General features: G+C 46.5%; 1 protein-coding gene across 5 annotated transcripts in view; it reads right to left on the bottom strand.

Annotated features, from left to right (window-relative positions):
- Window positions 1–22,103, bottom strand: part of LOC139170880 (LIM/homeobox protein Lhx3-like) — a 47,785-nt gene that overhangs the window by 21,430 nt on the left and 4,252 nt on the right. For 2 of the 5 annotated variants that reach the window (XM_070758459.1, XM_070758457.1), the window contains exons 2-11: window positions 17,835–17,935; window positions 17,061–17,109; window positions 16,455–16,563; window positions 15,709–15,799; window positions 14,528–14,673; window positions 13,104–13,244; window positions 12,722–12,851; window positions 10,518–10,640; window positions 9,465–9,615; window positions 6,861–7,049 (exon numbers count right to left, since the gene is read on the bottom strand). In XM_070758459.1, coding sequence (XP_070614560.1) covers window positions 6,861–7,049; window positions 9,465–9,615; window positions 10,518–10,640; window positions 12,722–12,851; window positions 13,104–13,244; window positions 14,528–14,673; window positions 15,709–15,799; window positions 16,455–16,563; window positions 17,061–17,109; window positions 17,835–17,906 — 1,201 coding nt within the window. In that variant the 5' untranslated portion in view covers window positions 17,907–17,935. Of the gene's footprint in view, window positions 1–1,862; window positions 4,704–6,860; window positions 7,050–9,464; window positions 9,616–10,517; window positions 10,641–12,721; window positions 12,852–13,103; window positions 13,245–14,527; window positions 14,674–15,708; window positions 15,800–16,454; window positions 16,564–17,060; window positions 17,110–17,834; window positions 17,936–21,658; window positions 21,737–22,103 lie in introns of those variants that run through there. The other 3 variants (XM_070758458.1, XM_070758460.1, XM_070758461.1) reach the window with 3 other exon arrangements.

Genomic DNA, 22,103 nt, shown 5'->3' with positions numbered 1-22,103 from the left:
GAGGAAGGGAGGAAGGAAGGAAGGAGAAAGAATAAAAGCGACCAGGAGGTAAAAGAAAATCCCAGTCTACCTCCAAAGGTTTACAGGGGGCGCCTCCTTGAAGAAGGGGAGGAAAGGGGGAGAAGACCTTAACCTTCGGCGCAAAGGAAGGCGAGAGAAGGGGGGAAGCGCAAACGAGAACCACCGTCCGGTTCAAGAGCGACCGAGAGCCCTTCCTAATATTTAGGAAAGATCCCCACCCCATTCCGCCGTCGGGATTTTCGGGGTTTTTGCCTGGGGGGCGGCGGGAGCGCAGAAGAGGCGACTTTCTCCGCCGGAGGCAGGGCCCCTTCGGGAGTCCCGAAGGGCTCCCGGGCTTTTCTCGGGGGAGGGGGCGCCCGTCGGGGCTGACTTACCTGGGTTCCTGCCGAAGGCGCAGGGCTCGGCGGGGGCAGTTTTCTCCCCGCGGGCGCGCTCCAGGAGCATGTCGCTGAGCTGCCCGGCCGGGGAAGAAATCTCCGCCCGGGGGGGTCGGAGGAAGAAGGAGGTCGTCTGGACGCAGGAATAGGGACTCCCACCCAAGCCTTGGCCCGAGGGACGGTGGCTGGCAACGCCGGGAGCCTCCAAGCGGAATGCAAGAGAGCCGGTTGGGTGGCTGGAGGGAGGGCTTGGAGGGGAGTGGCCGCGGGGGACGAGGCGGCCGGGGATCCCCCCCCAACTGCCCGGCGTCACTTGAACCCCGCAGCCCCCCACCCCTACCGTCGCTCCTCCTGTTGCCCCGCCCGGCTGTGAGCAAAACAAAGGCTGAGGGGGGCAAAGAGTCTCCGGGGGAGCTCTCCGCGGTGCTGAAGAGATGCCCCGTTAGCCAGTCCCGGAAGTAGGCAAGTATGCCCAGTGGCATAAACATCAACATAAGCAAAGTAGGTACAGTACAGGCAAATTATGACAACAACCATAATAATAATAATAATAATAATAATAATAATAATAATAATAATAATAATAATAATAATAATAATAAATTCACCGCTACATTACGCAGTCCTAGGTGCATGCGAAGAGCCCGACTGGTGATGAAATACAAAATCCAGCATAGTGATCTTGTTTGCTGTGTTGTATTGATAATAATAATAATAATACCACCAATCAATTACTCTCCACCTAGAAACTAACAACCTACTCTAACAAACAATTTGGTTTCAGAAAAAAAATATATCTTGCAACCTGCAACTCCTTCAGTGCAAAAACATATGGACTACACATACGCCCAGTCTAATAATCCCAAGCTTGGCGGCATAAATGAGTCTTGAGACTCTTACAGGTTGGGAGGGTGGGGGCGGTGCGAATGTCTGGGGGGAGCCGATTCCAGAGGGCCGCCCCCCCAGAAGGCTCTTCCCCTGGGTCCCGCCAAGTGACACTGTCTAGTTGACGGGATCTGGAGAAGGCCGACTCTGCGGGACCTAACCGGCCGCTGGGATTCATGCGGCAGGAGGCGGTCCCATAATTTATTTATTAAATAAGCTTATAAGGCAATTTAAATTTAATTTGAAATTAATTTTAGTTATATGGTATTTTTATTTCCTTCCCCTCCCTCAACAGCGTGTCGAGGGGCTGAACTGGTTCTAGTTCGGAGGTCTTCAAACTTGGCCACTTCAAGACTTCTGGACTTCCTGGCTGGAGAATTCTGGGTGGTGGACATCCACAAGTCTTAAAGTTGCCAAGTTTGGGGACTCCTGTTCTAGTGACTAGAGCGAGTAAGTAGATGCCCCTTTGTTGTCTCAACGCCCATCCCAGCCTGCCACCCCCCTCCCCCCCCCCCCCCCCCCGCTGCTTCAGCCTCAACCATTAAAGGCAAAGAGTTTCCAAAATGAAGCCCGCAGAGCTGGGATTCACAAGGCTTTATTGGCAAATCTTAAAAACCAGTCTTAAAAGGAGAGGAAAAAGGAGACATGAAGATGGAAGGAAAAGAGGGAAGGGATAGATTTAGAGGGGGATTTAATATTTTAAAAACCCACCAATGCTCAGATTCCCACCTGTTGCTTGCTAGAGGCAAGACAGCCTCTCCAGGCATCTGGATTTTAGGACCAGCCCCCAACCCCTTCCATTGTTTTTTTGGGGGTTTCTTCTTGGGTCTCCAGTGGGGGGGGGGAGGCACCTGCCCTTGAAGCTGCAGGATGAGGCTGTGCCTCATTTAGGCCCTAACCCCCATGCCCAGCCCTGTGAAGCTCCCACTGCCTGGGTCCTTCCAATTTCAGCAAGCCTGAGGGTCAGAGATTGAAGACTCCTTCTCCCGGGGGGGTGGGGGGGTGTTTCCTCCCTTTGATGTCCCACCCAGGGTCAGCCCTTGGCCTGCTCCCTTCCCCACCCAAAATTGGGCTGGCAGGCACACACGGAAGCCCCCAGAGGTGGCAAGACCAGGGGGTTGGATTAGAAGACCTGCAAGGTCCCTTCCGGTCCTATTGTTTAATGTTCTATGTCCTTTCCATTATGGCTCCCCTGTTGTGATAGAGCAGCAGCGCTAAGAGGGGCTGGGAATTATGGGCGATGTAGTCTGGCAGCATGTTGCATGACTACTAGATGGCAGCCCAGAACTTGCTTTTCCTGATCTCTTCATCTAGTGACTCTAGTCAATCAGAAGAGCTGGAAGGGACCTTGGAGATCTTCTAGTCCAGCTTAAGAGTCATCTGTGAATTTGACGAGTTCCCCTTCTATTCTCCTTCTATCCAAGTCATTTCCGAAGAGCTCTGGGCCTAAGACAGAACCGTGTGGTGTTCCACTTCTGATCCCCCTCCTTATAGATGTGGTATGGCCTGTCAGCCAGTTACAAATCCATTGGGTGGTGATGTTTACCAAGAAGTGGCTTGTGGTCTACTCTGTCGAATGCTTTGCTGAAGTCTACTATACTATATCCACAGCATTTTGCTGGTCTACTAATACAGTCACTTTGTCAAAGAATGAAGTAAGTTGCTTTGACATCCGTTGTTAACAAACCTGTGCTGGCTACTAGTTATAATAACTTTATTCTTTTCTAACTGTTCACAGATGTCGTCCCCCACCCCCTCGATTCTGCCAGGTACTGATGTTAGGCTGACTGGTCTGTAGGTTCCTGGATGTTTCTTTCCATTTTTTCAAGATGGGAACCACATCAGCTCTTTTCCAATCCTCTGGTAGATCCCCGGTGGGGAAAATTCCAGGATTTTTTAAAGATATGGTACAATGGTTCTGAGATCACATCTGCCAGCTCCTTCAGAACTCTGGGATGTAACCCATCAGGTCATTTGTATTCATCAGACAGGTGTTCGCTTACCATTTTCTTGTTTAATTCTTATTTCTAGTCTGTCCTTTACAATGATGTTTTTGGTAGGTTGGGCTATCGGTTTTCTTTGGGTTAATCGGCTCTGCTTTCTCTCTATCGCCTGATACTTTAGGACCGACTGTTTCCTTGATTATTATTTATATGTTGAAAGAAACCTTTCAAAGTTATATTTGACTTCCATTTAAAGTTTCTGCTCATTCTGAGCCTTTGCTTTCCTGACTCCATCTTTGAAAATCCAGCTGAAATTCTGCCTCAGTTATGTGGCCCTCTCCATTTTTTTGACTTAAGCTTTTTGTCTTTCAGTCTGTCATAAAAATGCTGCTTCTTGCATTTTTTCTTTTTCAGAGGTATTGTGTTGGAGTGGGCTTTTATGATCATATTTTTCAGAGTTGGCCATGTTTCTTGAGTTGTTTCCCCGTTTAAGATTTTTATCCATGGAATTTTTCTCAGGCTGCCTCTGAGTTTGTTAAAACCAGCTTTTTGAACGTTTTTAAAGACACTGGTTGGGTTATATCATCTAAGCGTTTGCACCAAAACTTGGTTTTTGTTATAAGCACCTGTTCCAACACCCTGCAAGCACCCTGATTTTCTTGAACCGTTTCATAAACCACAGCAGACTAGGGAACCCAGGGGGAAAGATCACCAGCACCCTTTTAATGATTCTTCAGAAAAAAACCCTTTTCCTATACCGCTCCAAGTTCCAAGTGTCCAGCGGCAAAGAAAAGCAGACCATGGCACGGTCTCATGAAATTAAAAACGTTGCGCTGTAAAAATAAAAATTAAAAATCCTGATTCCCTGCCGCCCGAGTTGCAGGCGAGCGCAAGAGAGCCGTTTCCAGAGCGAAACATGATTTCCGGAGGAACCGCTATACGTAGGGACGGTTGTGCCTCACTTTCCAGCGCTTGGATCGCACGCGGAAGAAAAAGAACATGATCATTAAAAATAAAGACGACGCGACGTACAGGACGATGCAGAGGCTCATGTCGATGTTGGAGAAGCCCACCCCCAAGAAGGACACCGCCTGCTTCCTTTCCTGCTCCGCCACCGAGTCAGCTGGCCTTTTCCCTGGGTCGATGACGGACTCCTCCTTGGGGACCACGTGGCCAAAGCCTTTGGACTTTGAGCCCAAGGACTTTTGTGAATCCTGGCCCTTGTTGGGCTCCCGCACGGCTTCCTTCGGGAACGCTTCTCCTCCTCCTCCGCCTTGGGCCTCTTGTCCTTCGGCGTTGTCGGCTTCTTCGAGGTAGGTGTGGGCCAGGTTGTGGCGGCCATAATGCTGTTTGAGGAACTGGAGGACCTGAGTCTTGTCCCAGGCAGAGGGGCCGTGGGTCACCTGGTGGCACGCAGGGCAAAGGGCCAGGGTGGGCCACTGTACTTTGGGGAACTGGGGGTCTTCGCTCAAATCGCCTGCCGGAAGAAGAGATATGAAACACCAGGGGCTGCATTAGTTTAGGAGCCGAGTATTTATTTATTCACCCCAACTTGTGTGCCAGCCATCTTGCCCAAGGGGACTCCAGGCCGCTTACACATATCGGTTAATGTACAGCATAAAACAGTGATGGTGAAAGAGTGTGTGCGAGCACTAGTGTGCATGCATGAGTGCCCACACCCGTAATTCAATGCCTGGGGAGGGTGAAAACAGCTTCCTCCGCTCCCCAGAGACTCTCTGCAGGCAGGGAATGGCCTCTTTTCCAACTTCTGGTGGGCCCAGGAGGCTCGTGTTTCACTCTCCCCAGGCTTCAAAGGCTTCACTGGAGCTGGGGGGAAGGTAAAAACGCCCTCTCCCATCCCTTGAAGGCTCCCTGGAAGCCAAAAACGCCCTCACAGAGCCTCTGTCAGCGCACACATGCACATTGGAGCTGAGCTAGGGCAACAGCTCACATGCCAGCAGATATAGCTCTGCGTGCCACCTGTGGTACTCGTGCCATAGGTTCGCCCTCACTGGTATAAAACATTAAAACAATGAATGAGGATCTTAGATTTTAAAAGTTCCACTAATATAAAGCAAAGTGAGGATGAGGAGGTAGGAAATTCTTCACCAGGCCCCTCCACCTTGCCACCCTCCAGCCCCCCAGGCTAGAACAAGGGAGCCCAACGAACACAACATTGATCTGTGATCAGGGATCACTGGCTTCTTCATTTAATCAAGCCTTTGATTACATATGCATCATGGTGACCGGAACGGGACACAACACATGCCAACTTTGGCCTCTCCAGCGCAGTACAAAGTGGTCCTGTCATCTCTCGTGACCGTGATGCTCTCCCTCCACAGCCAGGAATTGGTTACAAAACTAAGGAAGACGGTTAAAGGCCCGGAGACAAAAACAAATGAAGAGTAGTTGCAGGAATTGGGAAGGGCCAGGCTGGAGAAAGGGAGGACTACGAGTGAGGGGATAGCAGTTCCCCAGTATTGAAGGGGCTGCCACAAAGAGGAGGGGTCAACTAATCTCCCAAAGCGCCAGAAGGCGAGACAGGAAAGAAATCCATCAGGGAGAGAAGCAACCTGGAATTAAGGGGAGGGGGGGACTTCCTAACGGTGAGGACAATGAAGCAGTGGAGCAGACGTTGCCTTCAGAGGCTGTAGGGGCTTCATGACTGGAGGGTTTTAAGAAAAGACTGGACAGCCACCTGTCTGGAACGGTGTAGAGTGTCCTGCCTGACAGGGGGCTGGACTAGAAGACCTTCAAAGTCCCCTCCAGCTCTATTCTGATTGATCGAAGCTTTCTTTGGCACCTGCGGCACAGAAAAGCTAAGGTTGCATCATGGAAGATTGACGGCAGAAAAAGAGCTCCTGGTCCATCTAGTCTGCCCTTCTACTCTGGCCTGTATTTTATTAGTAGTATTATTATTATTTATTAGATTTGTATGCCGTCCCTCTCCGAAGGCTTGGGGCGGCTCACAACAGCAAAACAGTACAAATTTTATCTTAGGATGGATCTATGGGATGGATCTCCCAGGCATGTTTACATTCAGTGACTGGATTTTCCAACCACGTCTGCTGGAGGTTTGTTCCAAGGATCTACTCCTCTTTCAGTCAAATAATATTTTCACTTTCCTGTTAAAAACACTTCCCTCCTGAACCTTATTTAATCCTTTCACATATTTAAATGCTTCGATCGTGTCCCCCCTTTTCCTTCTGTCCTCCAGACGAAGGAAGTTCGTGGAGGAGTTCATGAAGTCTTTCCTGATACGTTTGGTGCTTAAGACCTTCCACCATTTTTGTAGCCCATCTTTGGACCTGTTCAATTTGATCCATATCTTTTTGTAGGTCTCCAGAACTGGACACGGTATTCCAAATGGGGTCTCACCATCTCCTTCTTCCTGCTTGTGATACAGCCGAGCCTTTGACTCGCTTTTCCTACTGCCTGACCGCACGGTTCACCCATTTTGAAGCCAGTTGGGCCCCTCCTTCTCTCTTAGCCCTAAGAATGGCCAACCACTTCTAAAAAAACCCTTGCAGGAAGGAAGACTGATAGGAAGACAGACCGCCCACCCTTTCCCCCACTGCAGTTACCCCTGCAGGAAAAAGCCATTTGAAGGCCCAAGTCGTCCCTTGAAAACTACCTGCCAGTCGGGTGTTGACCACATTGTGCTTCTCCCAGAGCCACAGCACCGCTTCGTCCCAGCTCTGCACGGAATCCAGAGAGGCTCTGGCCATCTCCCCAAAGTGCTCGGCGCAGGCTCGGCAGCCAAAGAAATCCTGGACGTACCTCTGCATGGCCTGGAGCACCCCCCGCGGACTGTCCTCAAAGCCTGCAAGAAGCAACCGATAAAAGAGCCTGTGGGCCCTTCCCTGACACCTGTTAACGTCTCAGGTGAGCATCCTCTCAGGTGGGCCGCTGAGGACTTTACATGGAGGGATGTGGGCCTTTCCCCCGGCCATCTCTGGCTTTTCTGGGCTGCCAGAGGAGCCTTTCGGTGGCGCTAAAGGAGGCTTCGGCAGCCCAGAACGAACGGAGCGTTTTCCTTTCTCTGGGCACTTGGAGAGGGAATAAACCTCTGCCAGTGCCCAGAGAAAAGAAACGCTCCCTTCGCTCTGGGCAGCGACTGTCCTCCTCCTCCTCTTCCTCCTCCTCCACCCACCCAAATTCCAAGCTTTTATTTCTTCCCTAATGGGTTTGCACGCATTATTTGCTTCTAAATTGCTTCTACTTACAAACTTTTCTACTTAAGAACCGGGTCACAGAACGAATTAAGTTTGTAAGTAAAGGTACCACTGTATCTATCTATCCATCATCTCCCTAATTTCAATCTCTCTCACTCTCTATCTAATCTATTTTATCTATCTACATATCTACCTACCTACCCTTCTACCTTCCTACCTACCTACCTACCTATCTAATCTATCTTATCTATCTATCTATCTATCTGCCTGCCTGCCTGCCTGCCTGCCTGCCTGCCTATCTATCTATCTATCTATCTATCTATCTATCTATCTATCTATCTATCTATCTATCTATCTAATCTTATTTATCTACCTACCTCCCTACCTCCCTACCTATCCATCATCTATTCTATCTATCCATCCATCCATCCTCCCTGAGGCCTCTGGGCGGCTCTTTCTCTGCCGAGAGCTGGGAAGAGAGAGAGGAAACAACCCTTGCTCAATCTTCCCTCTTGACCTACTTACTCGTTCATAAGATATATCCCTTATCTTAGTGCAACTCTGACCTTAAGGCCAAGGCGGGGAAAACTCCCTTTGGAAAGGAGTGAATTTATTCCAGACTTCCCGTGCAGAATCTGTCCTCTGAATTCTCCATAATTATAAGAAAAGAGACGGTCAAGCGGCTATTGTGTGTGTTTCATTTATTAGCCGCCTGCACCTTGTAAACAGATGTCGTGTCTCTTGACCTAATCCTTCCTTTCTCTTTCTCCCGGCAAAACTGCCTCGATCCTGGATCCTTCTAATCTTCAAAATGGGCAAGGCCCATCACACTCCACCTGTGGCCGGGAGGATTAGGGGCTCTCTAGGAGGCGGGAATTAACAGCCAGCAATAAGGAGTAGAAACCCTCAAAGACATAATCCCGCTGCTTCGGCCTGACCCAATTCTCCTGTTACAAGAAACGGCCTGGATCAAGACCAGACGGGTGGGAAAAGACACGGACGGCCGTCGCGCTGAGCTTGGAAAATGGACGGAAACTTTCAACCAGGGAAGAAGATCTGGGTAAAATGACCCAATTCAAACCATCGTCCAGCTGTAGACCCATAGCCAGGGATGTTTCTTACGTCAGAACAGAATAGAATAGGATTCTTTACTGGCCAAGTGTGATTGGACACACAAGGAATTTGTCTTTGGTACATAAAAGGAAAAGATGCTCTTGTCAAGATTAGGGTATTAGTTAAGGGAGGGGAGACCCTCTTTACTGTGAAAGCCACAGACACACAGGGTTTCGAGGTCACAGAACAGAGAACAAGATTTCGAAGCAGGATGATATTTCAGGGCTCACGGCCTCAAATTTAACAAACGTGGCACAGCCTCTGGGTATGGAAGATGTCACTCATACATTTTCTGAAGAGGAGGATCCACATTATTTGCAAAATTAAGTACACCTCTTAAGCTACACTTATCGATGTACAGTGGCACCTCTACTTACGAACTTAGAAGCAATTTTTCCCATAGGAATCAGTGTAAAAGCAAATAATGCGTGCGATTGGGGGAACCACAGGGAGGGTGGAGGCCCTGTTTCCTCCCAGGAGACTCCTAGAGAGGCCCCAATGGAGCAATCAGCACCTCCTGTATTTTATCTTAGGATGGATAGATGTTTATCCCAGGCAGGTTTAGATTCAGTGACTGTGGATTTGCCAACCACATTTGCTGGAAGTTTGTTCCAAGGATCTACTACTCTTTCAGTAAAATAATATTTTCTCATGTTGCTTTTGATCTTTTCCCCAACTACCCTCAGATTGTGTCCCCTTGTTCTTGTGTTCACTTTCCTATTAAAAAACACTTCCCTCCTGGACCTTATTTAACCCTTTGACATATTTAAATGTCTCGATCATGTCCCCCCTTTTCCTTCTGTCCTCCAGACTATACAGATTGAGTCCATGAAGTCTTTCCTGATCAGTTTTATGCTTAAGACCTTCCACTATTTTTGTAGCCCCTCTTTGGAAGTTCCCCTCCCGCTGCCAGCCACTCTTCACCTGCATTCACCCTCTTTTTCCCTTACCTGTGTTGAGCAAGGCTCTGGGCTGGGCTGCTGCTTGGACGGTTAAGGTGTGGAAGAGCTTCCAGAAGGAGCAGGTGTAACCTCTCAGTCCCACCTGGCTGCCCTGACACCCGACCCACTGGAGACGGCTGGGCAGAAAAAGGCCGGAGATCTAGAAAGGGGGGAAAAGACTGGGTGAGGCCCCACTGCCACACACTCCGCCAGGCAGAAGTCTATTGTGGTGCAGCTGAGAAAGGGAAGAGGAAGAAGAGGATGAAGAGAAAAAAGGGGGGAAGAGAAAGGAAGGAAGCCGCCCCGAGTCTACGGAGAGGGGCGGCATACAAATCTAATTAATAATAATAATAATAATAATAATAATAATAATAATAATTTTTTAAAAAGGAAGGAAAGGAAGGAGGGAGGGAGGGAGAAAGGAAGGGAAGAAATTCCTGGGTCTATTGTGGTCGTAAACTGGGGACTCCATCCAGTTCATCTCACCCAGGGACTCGCCACCATCGTAAAGTGAATTTATTTATTTAGTTTATCTATTATTAATTAAATTTGTATGCTGCCCACTCGCGAAGGACTCAGGGCAGCTGACAAGAATAAAATAGCAAAGACAGTATAACATTTAAATCACAAAAATAACTATAATATAAACCCCTATTAAAATTTCACTAATGCCATCGTATTATGTTATTCATCCCAATCAATCCATTCTTCGGACTAGGAAGGGTTTTTTTAAAACAACCGATAACGACAAAAAGCATCACTAATTGTGGTCACGTGACACGGGATGTGGCAACTGGATGTAAATGCAAGCCAGCTGCCGAGAACCCAAGATGCAGCCACGAGGGAGAATTGTAACTTCAAGGAGGGGTTGTAAATAAGTCCATTGTAATTTTAAATGGTCCTTAAGTAGCCATCTTCCTCCCTTCCTTTTCCACCTCCCTTGCTTCCTCCCTTCTTTTCCTTCTCTTTCCCTCCCTCTTTCTTCTCTTCCTCCTCCTTTCCCCCCTTCTTTTGTTCTTATTAATCCCACATCTCCTACCAAAAACCTAGCAGGGAGCTTACATGCATTTTATTGTTGAGCAGCTCCAGGATGGCGTTGTAAGGGATCTGGTCCAGCGGGAGGCTCAGCAGCCACACCTGTAAGGTCTCCAGCGACTTCATCACAGGTGGACGGCCCGGAAAGAGCTGAAGGGAAGGCAGAGTGAGTGACAGGTCTTCAAGGAATCGGAATTGTTGTATCTGACAATTCCCCTCCCCTTCCACCCCCCCAAAGCCACCAGGGACACCGGTATTGGTGGTGGGAAGAACTGAAAGGCAACACAACCAGCTTTCACGAATAACCTGAGAAACCAAAGTTCAGTTTTTCTGTTTGAAACAGATCAGCGGCAGAGCTGTGTCCTTTGTGCAACCTGCCCAACCGCAGGAGATTGTCTGTTTTAGGGCTCGGTTGGAGGCAAGATTTAATAACCTACGTGAGCTGACTGGATCTGGGGAGGGAGGGTGGGATTTAATTATGTATACAGTGGTCCCTCGATTTTCACGGGTTCGAACTTCGCGTAAAGTCTATACCACGGTTTTTCAAAAATATTAATTAAAAAATAATTTATGGTTTTTTCCCCTATGCCAAGGTTTTTTCCACCTGATGACAACTTTTGTCTGCCTTTAATAATTTTTTTTTAATAAACTTTAATAAATAAACATGGTGAGTAATAATATAAATGGTTGCTAAGGGAATGGGAAATTGTAATTTAGGGGTTTAAAGTGTGAAGGGAAGGTTTGTGACACTCTTCATAGCCAAAAATAGTGTATTTACTTTCGCGTCTCTACTTTGGGGAAATTCGACATTCCCTGCAATGAAAGCTGGAATTTCTCCCCTGTGCCGCTCAGGGAAGTCTTGAGCTACTTCAGCTTCATCGCAGCCTTCCCTTTCCAACTCAAACGAAATCCTCTCTATGAAATGTTTTTATCCCCATATGCTGCCAAACAACCAATCTGCCTATTTATCATTATTGACTTATCTGGTTTATTTCTTATATTTCCATCCCAGCAGGATGATCCAGGGGCTTTCCGATGCAGAGACACAGCGAGAAACGGAATTAAAAACAGTGCCCTTAAAACATCCGTTAAAAGGAGCCCGGTTCCAAAAGGCCTGGCTGGCAAGGGCTGGGTGGAAAGACTGTGCTGGGCGCAGAGAGAGCCCTAGTGCCCCTTCCGACGGAGCAGGTTCTGGGATCTTCAGCAAGCTCACCCCAAAACAGGAGAGTCCATATCCAGGTCTCATCAGGTGAGAAGTTTTAAGATGAAAACCAATGTTCTAAACGTGCGGCAACTTTTATGATACAGTGGTGCCTCCACTTACGAACTGAATTCATTCTATGACCAGGTTCTTAAGTAGAAATGTTTGTAAGAAGAAGCCATTTTTCCCATAGGAATCAATGTAAAACCCAATAATGCGTGTGATTGGGGAAATCACAGGGAGGGTGGAGGCCCTGTTTCCTCCTAGGAGATTCCTAGAGAGGCCCCACGGAGGCTTCTCCTTGCCTTTTCCGGCCCTGTTTCCTCCCAGGAGATTCCTAGAGAGGCCCCATGGAGGCTTCTCCCTGCCTTTTCCAGCCCCATTTCCTCCCAGGAGATTCCTAGAGAGGCCCCATGGAGGCTTCTCCTTGCCTTTTCCGGCCCTGATTCCTCCCAGGAGATTCCTAGAGAGGCCCCATGGAGGCTTCTCCCTGCCTTTTCCAGCCCCATTTCCTCCCAGGAGGTTCCTAGAGAGGCCCCACGGAGGCTCCTCCCTGCCTTTTCCGGATACAGTTTCGGAGACTCGGGTTTGTAAGTGGAAAATGGTTCTTGAGAAGAGGCAAAAAAAAATCTTGAACACCCAGTTCTTATCTAGAAACATTCATCAGTAGAGGCCTTCTTAGGCAGAGGTTCCACTGTGCCACCATATAAAATACCACACACAGAACAGCCCAGAGCGCACAGCCTCTTCTAGAAGTCCCCAGTGGATGGGATACTCCAGCAGAAGTTCAAAAGCTCAGAAGAAATAAAACCTCCCGGTGATCGGACACTACAAATCTCCTTGGCACAGACTAGTCCTCAAGGGGCTATAAGAACACAGGCAGAGAAGCAGCAGTGGAAGTCCTGGTTCTGGTTGGGCCTTTCCTCTCCATTTTCTAGGTGAGTCCTGCAGCTTAAGAAGAGGTTCCTGCTCGGTGGCGTGATTTACCGCACTCTGCAAAACCCAACGGAAAAAGGCGGAGAGGGCTCACCTTGGCCAGGAGTACCACGACATCTTTCAAGGTCCTCAGCTTAGCGCCTTCCAGGGTTTTGTGGGTGGCAAGTTCGACCCTGAACAAATAATGCAGCCCAGATTCAAGATCGGCCATGTATAATTTGGACCTGAAAAGCAAGAGACACCCACAGTTGAAAATGTGGCAGGAATGTTAAAGAGCTGGAGTTTAAGGGCGGCATCAAAATTGAATAAACAAACAAAGAAACAAAGATCCACCCTAAGATAAAACACAGGAAACAGTATAAGGGCAGACTAGATGGACCAGGGGGGCTTTTCCTGCCGTCAATCTTCTGTGTTTCTATGAACCCACACATTCAGAAGTGGGAGAAAAGCCAAACCCGCCAAATAAAGCTGCTTACTGGTCAAACTCTTTCCATTCCTTGAGGTCCGTGTTCTCCGGCCTCTTTTGCTGGAGAAGTGGGAGGGGGGACGTGGCTTTTCTTCTGACTCCCGGGAGTGACTTTAAATGGGAAGAAAAGAGAGACCGCAGAGGCTTCAAACTGTGTGTGGAAGGACAGTGCAAAAGTTAACAAAAGAAAACCCCAAAACCACCACACCTCAAGCTAAACAGGCTACAGACGTTCGGGGGCTGCTGACTGACTGCCTGAAAGGTTCCCAATAAATACTACAGGGTTCCCTCGATTTCCACGGGGGATGCGTTCTGAGACCGCCCGCGAAAGTCGAATTTCCGCAAAGTAGAGATGCGGAAGTAAATACACCATTTTTGGCTATGAACAGTGTCACAAGCCTTCCCTTAACACTTTAAACCCCTGAATTGCAATTTCCCATTCCCTTAGCAACCATTCAGATTATTACTCACCATGTTTATTTATTAAAGTTTATTTTTAAAAATATTTATTAAAGGCAGATGAAAGTTTGGCGATGACATATGACGTCATTGGGCGGGAAAAACCGTGATATAGGGGGGGAAAGCTATATCGCAAAGTATTTTTTAAATAATATTTTTGAAAAACCGTGGTATAGACTTTTCGCGAAGTTCAAACCCACGAAAATCGAGGGAACACTGTACATGCATTTATATACACTGCTCAAAAAAATAAAGGGAGCCCTTAAACAACACAATATAACTCCAAGCAAATCAAACCTCTGTGAAATCAGACTGTCCACTGAGGAAGCAACACTGAGTGACAGTCAATTTCACCTGCAGTTGTGCAAATGGAACAGTTGTGCAAATGAAATATTCAATGAGAATATTTCTCATTCAGATCTAGGATGTGATATTTGAGGTTTCCCTTTATTTTTTTTGAGCAGTGTATATACGTATATCCATCTGCAGATAAAATACAGGAATTTGGAGTTTACAAAGTTTTGCAGTGGATTGATGGCTCAATTTGAGGATTTTTTTCCCAGGACATGAACAAATAAGTGGTCCCTTAATGGCTTCCTAACATCCCACCTCCCACCAATTGCCTGCTCTAGCTTTACATATCCTGTTTCCCCCAAAATAAGACACCCCCTCATAATAAGCCCAGTTGGGCTTTTGAGTACATGGCAGTAGGGCCAAGCACTTATTTCAGGGTTAATATTAAAAAATATAAGACTGAACCATGGTATTGTATCTGGAGCTACCAAAGAAGATCCTAACATTACTTTCACGTAGTATTTCTCAACCTTGGCTACTTTAAGCAGACTTCAACTCCCAGGATTCGCCAGACAGCATCCTGGCAGTAGGACATTCTCCCATCTTAAAATGGCCAAGGATGAGAAACACTGCTTTAAAGTTTTCTGAAATCCCTACAAACTCACATTCACCGAGACTTACTTGTTAGTTGATCCATGGGATCCGTTGGGATAAACCAGGTACAATGAAGGGACCGAAGTAATACCAAGTTTTTCAAGTAAAGCAGTCTCAGAATCTAGAACCCGCTTGATAGCAATGTTTTCATACTGACCCAGGTCCAAGGTCACCTGGAGGGGGTAATGTACAGAGTTACCAGTGTGCTTTGCTGTGTGCTTAGCCATTACTGTAAACAGAGGCAAAGTTTGCTCAGACCCAGCAAACAGGTTGCACGCAGCGTCACAGAGACTGGCACTTGGACAGCAGGAAAAAATAAATATGGAGAGCCCTCACAGGCTTAGCTGGGAGATAATTCCACGACCTTTAAATGGGATTTGTTTGTAAATTAACTGCCTAGGCCTGCAGTGTTTGGCTGCCGGTATTATTTTTAGCGGAGTGACAAAGATGCATTGGAAGTCAAAGTCCACAAGTCTTCAAGATTGGATGGATGGATGGATTCATTTGTTTGTTTGTTTGTTTGACTGATTGATTTCTATGCTGCCCTTCTCAAAGCAACTCAAGGCGGCGTGCAATATTATAAATGCACCATTATATGTTTGGTATGTATGTGCTGTTTGGTTTTTAATTATGATAGGGTTTTTAGTTATTTTTAATATTAGATTTGTGCCATTATAATATTGTTTTTATCGTTGTTGTGAGCCGCCCCGAGTCTTCGGAGAGGGGCGGCATACAAATCTAATAAATTGAATTGAATTGAATATAAAAGAAATCTAATTTACTTTAAAAGAATGATACAAATGGCTAAAAGTGTTAAGAACCCCATATACAGATATACACATTCATCGAATTCAATCACTCATAATATCAGCCGGAGACAATCTCATCACTCACAGCCCCCATGCCCGCCGGCAGAGGTAGGTCTTCAGAGCTTTATGAAAGACCAGGAGGGAGGGGGCAGTACACATCTCTGGAGGGAGGGCTAGAGGTAGATAGAGAGAGACTGAAGTCACCCTTACATCTAGAGCAGGGGTCTCCAACTTTAAGACTTGTGTGAACTTCAACTCCCAGAATTCCTCAGCAAAGCTGCCTGATGAATTCTGGGGGATGGAAGGCTACAAGTCTTAAATTTGCCAAGGTTGGAGACGGCTGCTTCAGAGGAGGACGGGGACTTTTCACGCTCACATTTCCTTCTTCGGTCCCATTACCTCTCGGCCAAGGTAGGAGCTCCCACTCTCAAAAATGATGGCAGTGTAACGCTGGCTGCGTTGATTGAAAAGGGAAAATGCTTCTTCCGGCCTATTAAGAACAAAATAATGAAGAAAAAAATTAATGAGAATGAAAGAATCACAGGAGAGATAAAGGTAAGATATAACATCTCTGGCTTATCTACAAGTGTTTCCAACTCACATTATTTGGTGTTAGATTGATTGTGTGCTTGTTTTTTAATATTCTGGGGTTGTTTTTTATGAATTTTTAAGCTTAAAATTGTAATTGGATTGGTGGGTATTGGATTTGTTATTATGTATTGTTTTTACCTTGTTGTGAGCCGCCCCGAGTTTGCGGAGAGGGGCGGCATATAAATCCAATAAATCTAATCTAATCAATAAATCTAATTATTTGCCTAGCAGCAGAAATTATGAAAAAGGCTTTTTGACAGAGTTTGCTGCTAAAAAGAAATCCTTCCTGGGGGTTTTATTCACAATCGTTTACACAGCTCTCGTTGGGAGAACGATCATCTTGAGAAGCAGGAAATAAATAATTGTAACAAACAAACCACGAAATAGATCTTGACATGTGTTGTTTGGCTGCTGTATTTGTAGCAGTCCTGCTTCAATTGTCTCTATTTTCCTGGTGCAGGGAGAGCCAGGGACCCCTCAATTCCACCCTGAAATTCTCCGGGCATTTCTTTCTTTCTTTCTTTCTTTCATTCTTTTTTAGCCCAGGGACTCACAGCGTTGGCTCCAAAGAGGGACAAGCTGGTGGTTTTGCCTCCCGTGAATGGTTCTGCAGAAAATCAATCATGGTTTGGCGGATGGTCTGGAGGTCCCGATCTGAGGTTGCTGCGGAAAGAGAAAAGGGGGCACTCGGGCGGGTATCCCGAAAGGGCAAAGCGCCTTCGCTCGCCCCTGCCATGGACAGCCCCTGGCCCAACCGAGTTTGGCAAGAGGCACAACAGGGAAGGACCAAGGAAAAAGCACCTCCAAGTACAAGTAGCCCTCCACTTACAACCACTTGTTTAGTGACCGCTCGAAGTTATAACGGCACTGGGGAAAAAATCACTCAACAGCTGTGGCAAAAGGGGGCAAAGCTCACTTAACAGCAGTCTTGGTCGTAGGCCGAGGACTGCTGCCTTTGGCCCCTTTCAAGTTAGGAGTGCCAGCATGCAGCCTGCGACCTCACTTCAACCCTCTTTTCATGGCTGACTTGGCTGAATTTGTGCTGTTCCTGCCGCACAGAATGGACTTCATGCCCTTAGGGACATTTGTCTTGCAGATTAAGACCCAGCGTGGCTGGGAGTGACCGTCAAGAAGAAAGGAGGCCGGGCATCTGAACTCACCGTGATGATTTTCTCCAACTGTAAACTGCTTGGTAAAAGCTTTGAAATACTGGAGGGGAAGAGAGGAGAAGAAGAAAAGGTTTTAACAGCCCAAATTATTTATTTATTTTTATTTATTTATTGGACTTGTATGCCGCCCCTCTCCGCAGACTCGGGGCGGCTAACAACAGCAATAAAACAGCATATAACAATAATCCAATACTAAAAACAGTTAAAAACCCATTAATATAAAAAAACCAAACATACATACAGACATACCATGCATAAAATTGTAAGGGCCTGGGGGGAAAGAATATCTCAGTTCCCCCATGCCTGGCGGCAGAGGTGGGTTTTAAGAAGCTTACGAAAGGCAAGGAGGGTGGGGGCAATTCTAATCTTTGGGGGGATTTGGTTCCAGAGGGCCGGGGCCGCCACAGAGAAAGCTCTTCCCCTGAGTCCCACCAAGCGACATTGTTTAGTTGACGGGACACGGAGAAGATCCACTCTGTGGGACCTAACTGGTCGCTGGGATTCGTGCAGCAGAAGGCGGTCCCTGAGATAAATTAAAAGGTAGTACAGTCCAACTCTAAATATAATCGCCCACATGTTTTATTAAAGGCTCTGACAACCCCTCCCTCTCAAAAGACAGACACTAACAGAGAAGTGCAGAGCGACTCAGATTTGGGGAGTGAAGGAGGATTCCCAGTTCTGGATTTAAATGTCCACGGGAAACCCTTCCCCAGACATTAGGCAAATCCAACGACCACCATTCCTAGGATGCAGGAAATGACTCACCCTGAAAGTGGGATAATACTGAATGCCGTACTCTTTACACTGTTCGTAGTTTTTCTCCTCTCCGCAATCCATCACACCGATTCTGATCGCTGGCTCCCACTCTGAAAGGAAACAAGGGGTCAGATTCTTTCACTTGGGCACAGAATGTGTCGTCCACCCCACAATCCCACGGTTGTCGACATCTGGGAACACACAAGACTTTTTTCCCCAAGTGGGCTTCTTAGACACACAAGGAATTTGTCTCCGGTGCAAGGAGCGAAGGTAGCCCCAAACGCCAAGATGACCTCTCAGTTAAAACCTAATTTTATCAACTGTGGAAAGTTTGCTTTCGTTTGAAATAAAGAGTTTTAAAAGAGCCTGTTGTGGATAAGAGGCCTGTTCTTGTTCTTTAACAAACACAAGTTGGCCGGACAGAAAGACAAAATGAGAATATTTGCTTCTCTTTTGAAAACCCTGGGAAATAAAACCTACCTTTAAAAAATTGCTTCCATTCTTGTTTCCATTTTAAAAAAGAGGGAAGGAAAACCAGGAAGCATCATTTATTTATCGAACGTGTACCCCCTCCCATCTCGCCAGAAGTGACTTAAAGCCCCAAGCCAGATGTTCCTTGGGAGGACTGCAAAAAAACCCCCACCTTCTCTTTGTTGACTTATTAAACAGATGCGGGCAGTTTACAAACAGGATGCAAATGGCCATTGTAAATGGGACGCTGTCAACGCAACAGGCACCAGGATAACCATCAGCATTTCGGAACAGATGGGCAAACACACAATAGGGAGCAAGCTAGTTTGTGGCTGAATAAAACGACAAGCTCGCAAAAGTTTGGCTTCGGGTTATCGGCTTCATTCATGATTCGGCCGCTGCTGTTTTTCCTCTTCTTCCAACCCCCCCTCTCCCCCCCCCCCCTCTGAAGCCCTACGAATGCAACAAGATGATCTTTACAAAGGACATGCAAATGTTGTCTTTTCCACAATGCAAGCCAGGCTCAACACAAACACTTGGTTAAGGGCACCAGCTGTGAGGCAGGTCTGGGCCATTCACAAAAGGCAGCCTCCCAGGGGGAAGGGAAGGAAAACTCTGCTGGGCAGTGGCCAAGCATCTGAAATTCGTGTCAGCCCTGACCACACGACCACAGGGATGCGGCAATGGTTTTGAGCGTGAAAAAACGGTCAGCGGTCCCTAAACGAATGGTTGTAAGAAGAGGACGGTCTGTATTGCTTCTTTGCCTTAACAGTATCAGTTTCAATGGACACTATAAGAAATTCTCAATTGGTTCATGAACAATTCCTGGCGCTATAACCATATTCCGAGTCTGCGGAGAGGGGCGGCATACAAATCTAATAAATAATAATAATAATAATAATAATAATAATAACAACAACAACAACAACAATAATTCATGTCTACAGCATTCAAGAAGTAGTTTAATTATCAAGACAATGTTTTCCTTAGAAAATCCGCTGGTCAAAAAATGAGATTTTTCCTGTACATTATTCCTGACTTGGTCGCCAAGATGCAAAAAGGATGTTGAGACTCTAGAAAAAGTGCAGAGAAGAGCAACAAAGAGGATCAGGGGACTGGGGGCTAAAACAGGAAGAATGGTTGCAGGAACTGGGCATAGCTAGTTTAATGAAAAGAAGGACCAGGGGAGGCAGGATAGCAGCCTTCCAATATCTCAGAGGTTGCCACAAAGAAGTCAAGCTATTCTTCAAAGCACCTGAGGGTAGAAGAAGAAGCAATAGGCGGAAACTAAACAAGGAGAGAAGCAACTGAGAACCAAGGAGAAATGTCCTGATAGTTAGAACAATTAACCAGTGGAACAGCTTGCTTCCAGAAGTTGTGAATGCTCCAACACTGGAAGCTTTTATGATGTTGGATAACCATCTGTCTGAAGTGTTGTAGGGTTTCCTGCCTAAGCAGGGGGTTGGACTAGAAGACCTCCAAGGTCCCTTCCAACTCTGTTGTTGTTCTTCTTCTTGTTGTTGTTATTATTATTATTATTGTTGTTGTTGTTGTTGTTGTTGTTGTTGTTGTTATTGCTGCTGCTACTACTACATACATTTCAAGCACCATAAAGAACAGTACGAGTGATTAAGTGAGAATTTGTTAAGACATCAGGACTTACATTTTCACAAGCACCAATCACTTTTACTTTGATATTTGAGTGCTGAACTAACAACCCCCCTTCTCTTTTCTGCAAATCCTCTCAGAGGCCTCAACAAACTCGGCTGGACTTCTTTTGAAGTAGAGGTGTGAATGATTGTACTAGACATTGAACCAGGAAATACATCCATTTAAAAACCGAGAGGCCCGGCCCTTGCCGATCGCTTTGCTTCGACCGTGCTCTCTGCGCCCCTTTAACCTCTACCTGAAGCCCTTGCATGAGATCATCCGTCGTCATGGACTGAGATATCATCAATATGCTGATGATACCCATCTGTCCGTCTCAGCCCCTTTCCCCCTCTCAGTTCCTGGAGGCTGCCAGGGGCTGGATGGGGACCAATGGGTTGAAACCGAACCCCGGCAAGACCAACTGGCTCTGGATTTGGGGTTCTTGGCTGGCTTGGGAAATACAGGAATTCAAGCCCACTCGTCTTATTAAAGCTGCTGAGGCTGAGAAACACTGTGTTCGGCTACTTCCTGGCTTCAAGAGGCAGCTTCCCACGCTCTTGATTAGCAAAAGCACCTCCCGAACCAGAAGGACTAGCAAACATTTTGAAACTTCCCAGATTTCTCCATCGTGCAACCTCGAAAGCTTGCCACGCCAAATACAGTACGCCCTCTCAAAGTCTTCTTACTGTTTGCTCTCTTGAGCTAAAGGGGGAGCATGTGGAAAGAGCGTGCTGTTGCATAAAAACACGCAAATGTCCTCACTCAGCTGAACACACAAAAGAAACCACACTGCCGATGACACGTTGCCTTGGAGTGTTTAGAAAATACGCCACTTCTCTCAGCTGCTGAGATACTATCTCAGACTGACACGTTCCCTTCTCCTTGGACAAAGGGACAAATGGCACGTAAGCAGCAGTTCAGCCCATGAAAGGGGGCAAAATGTTCTCAAAGTTTCTTTGATGGGTAACATTCAGAAATTTAAAAAATCAGTATGTTTGCCCTCCTCTAGAAGGTACTTTTTCAATGCTAGAACTGAACCTGCAACTCAACCAAAACAAGAGTAAGTTCATCCTGGAGAAAATCTATCTACAGAACTGCAAAGAATTGACAATTGATTTGATGGTGCATAGTCAGTCAGTCTGTCTGTCTGTCTGTCTATCTTATCTATCTATCTATCTATCTTATCTATCTATTTATCTTATCTATCTATCTATCTATCTATCTATCTATCTATCTATCTATCTATCTATCTATCTATCTATCTATCTATTAGATTTGTATGCCGCCCCTCTCCGAAGACTCGGGGCGGCTCACAACAATAACAAAAACAATGTAAGAACAAATCTAATAACTAAAAAAACCACTAAAAACCCCATTATTAAAAGCAAGCATACACACAAACATACCATGTATAAACTGTATAGGCCCTGGGGAGATGTCTCAGTTCCCCCATGCCTGACGGCAAAGATGGGTCTTAAGAACCTCAATCAAGTAAAGAATATGGGAGTCTTCTGAACTTGTTGGACTACAAATCCCAGCAATCTCAGCCAGAACAGTCAATGGCGAGGAATCTGGGAATTGTAGTTCAGCTATTTTAAGACATTTAACTTCCAACTAGCTGCCCTGAGTCCCATGACATTAGGCGGCACATAAGTCAAATAAATTAAATTAAATTCAACTCTCTCTGATAAGAAAGCAGAAGAACCTCTTACCTGGAGTCCATATGTTTCAACACTGGCCAGGCCAACCGGGAGTCAATCAGCCTACTGATCCACCCAGAACTCTGGGCATCAAGGGTATCAGGAGATCTTTGAAGGGAATCTCTGCATCTCAAGGATCTGCTCCACTGCTTCTTAGATCTAAGATCTAGCCTAGAAATCTAGCAACAACAACTTCCATGGAGAAGCTGTGGAGCATCTTTCTGCAGACGGAGAGGGCTTTCCAATCCCATCAGGTCGTGTATTGTATTTTTTTGTATGTGTACACTGAGAGCATCGGTGCCAAAGACAAATTCCTTGTGTGTCCAACCACACTTGGCCAATAAATAATTTTATTCTACTGTTCTCTGGACTTCAACTCCCAGAATTCCCCAGCCAGCATTCGCTGTCTGGGGAATTCTGGGAGTTGAAGTCCAAATATCTTCAAGTGGCCAAGTTT

This window comes from Erythrolamprus reginae, chromosome 8, assembly GCF_031021105.1.
Source record: "Erythrolamprus reginae isolate rEryReg1 chromosome 8, rEryReg1.hap1, whole genome shotgun sequence".
NCBI lineage: Eukaryota > Metazoa > Chordata > Lepidosauria > Squamata > Dipsadidae > Erythrolamprus > Erythrolamprus reginae.
This window is presented reverse-complemented; position numbering and strand designations above follow the sequence as displayed.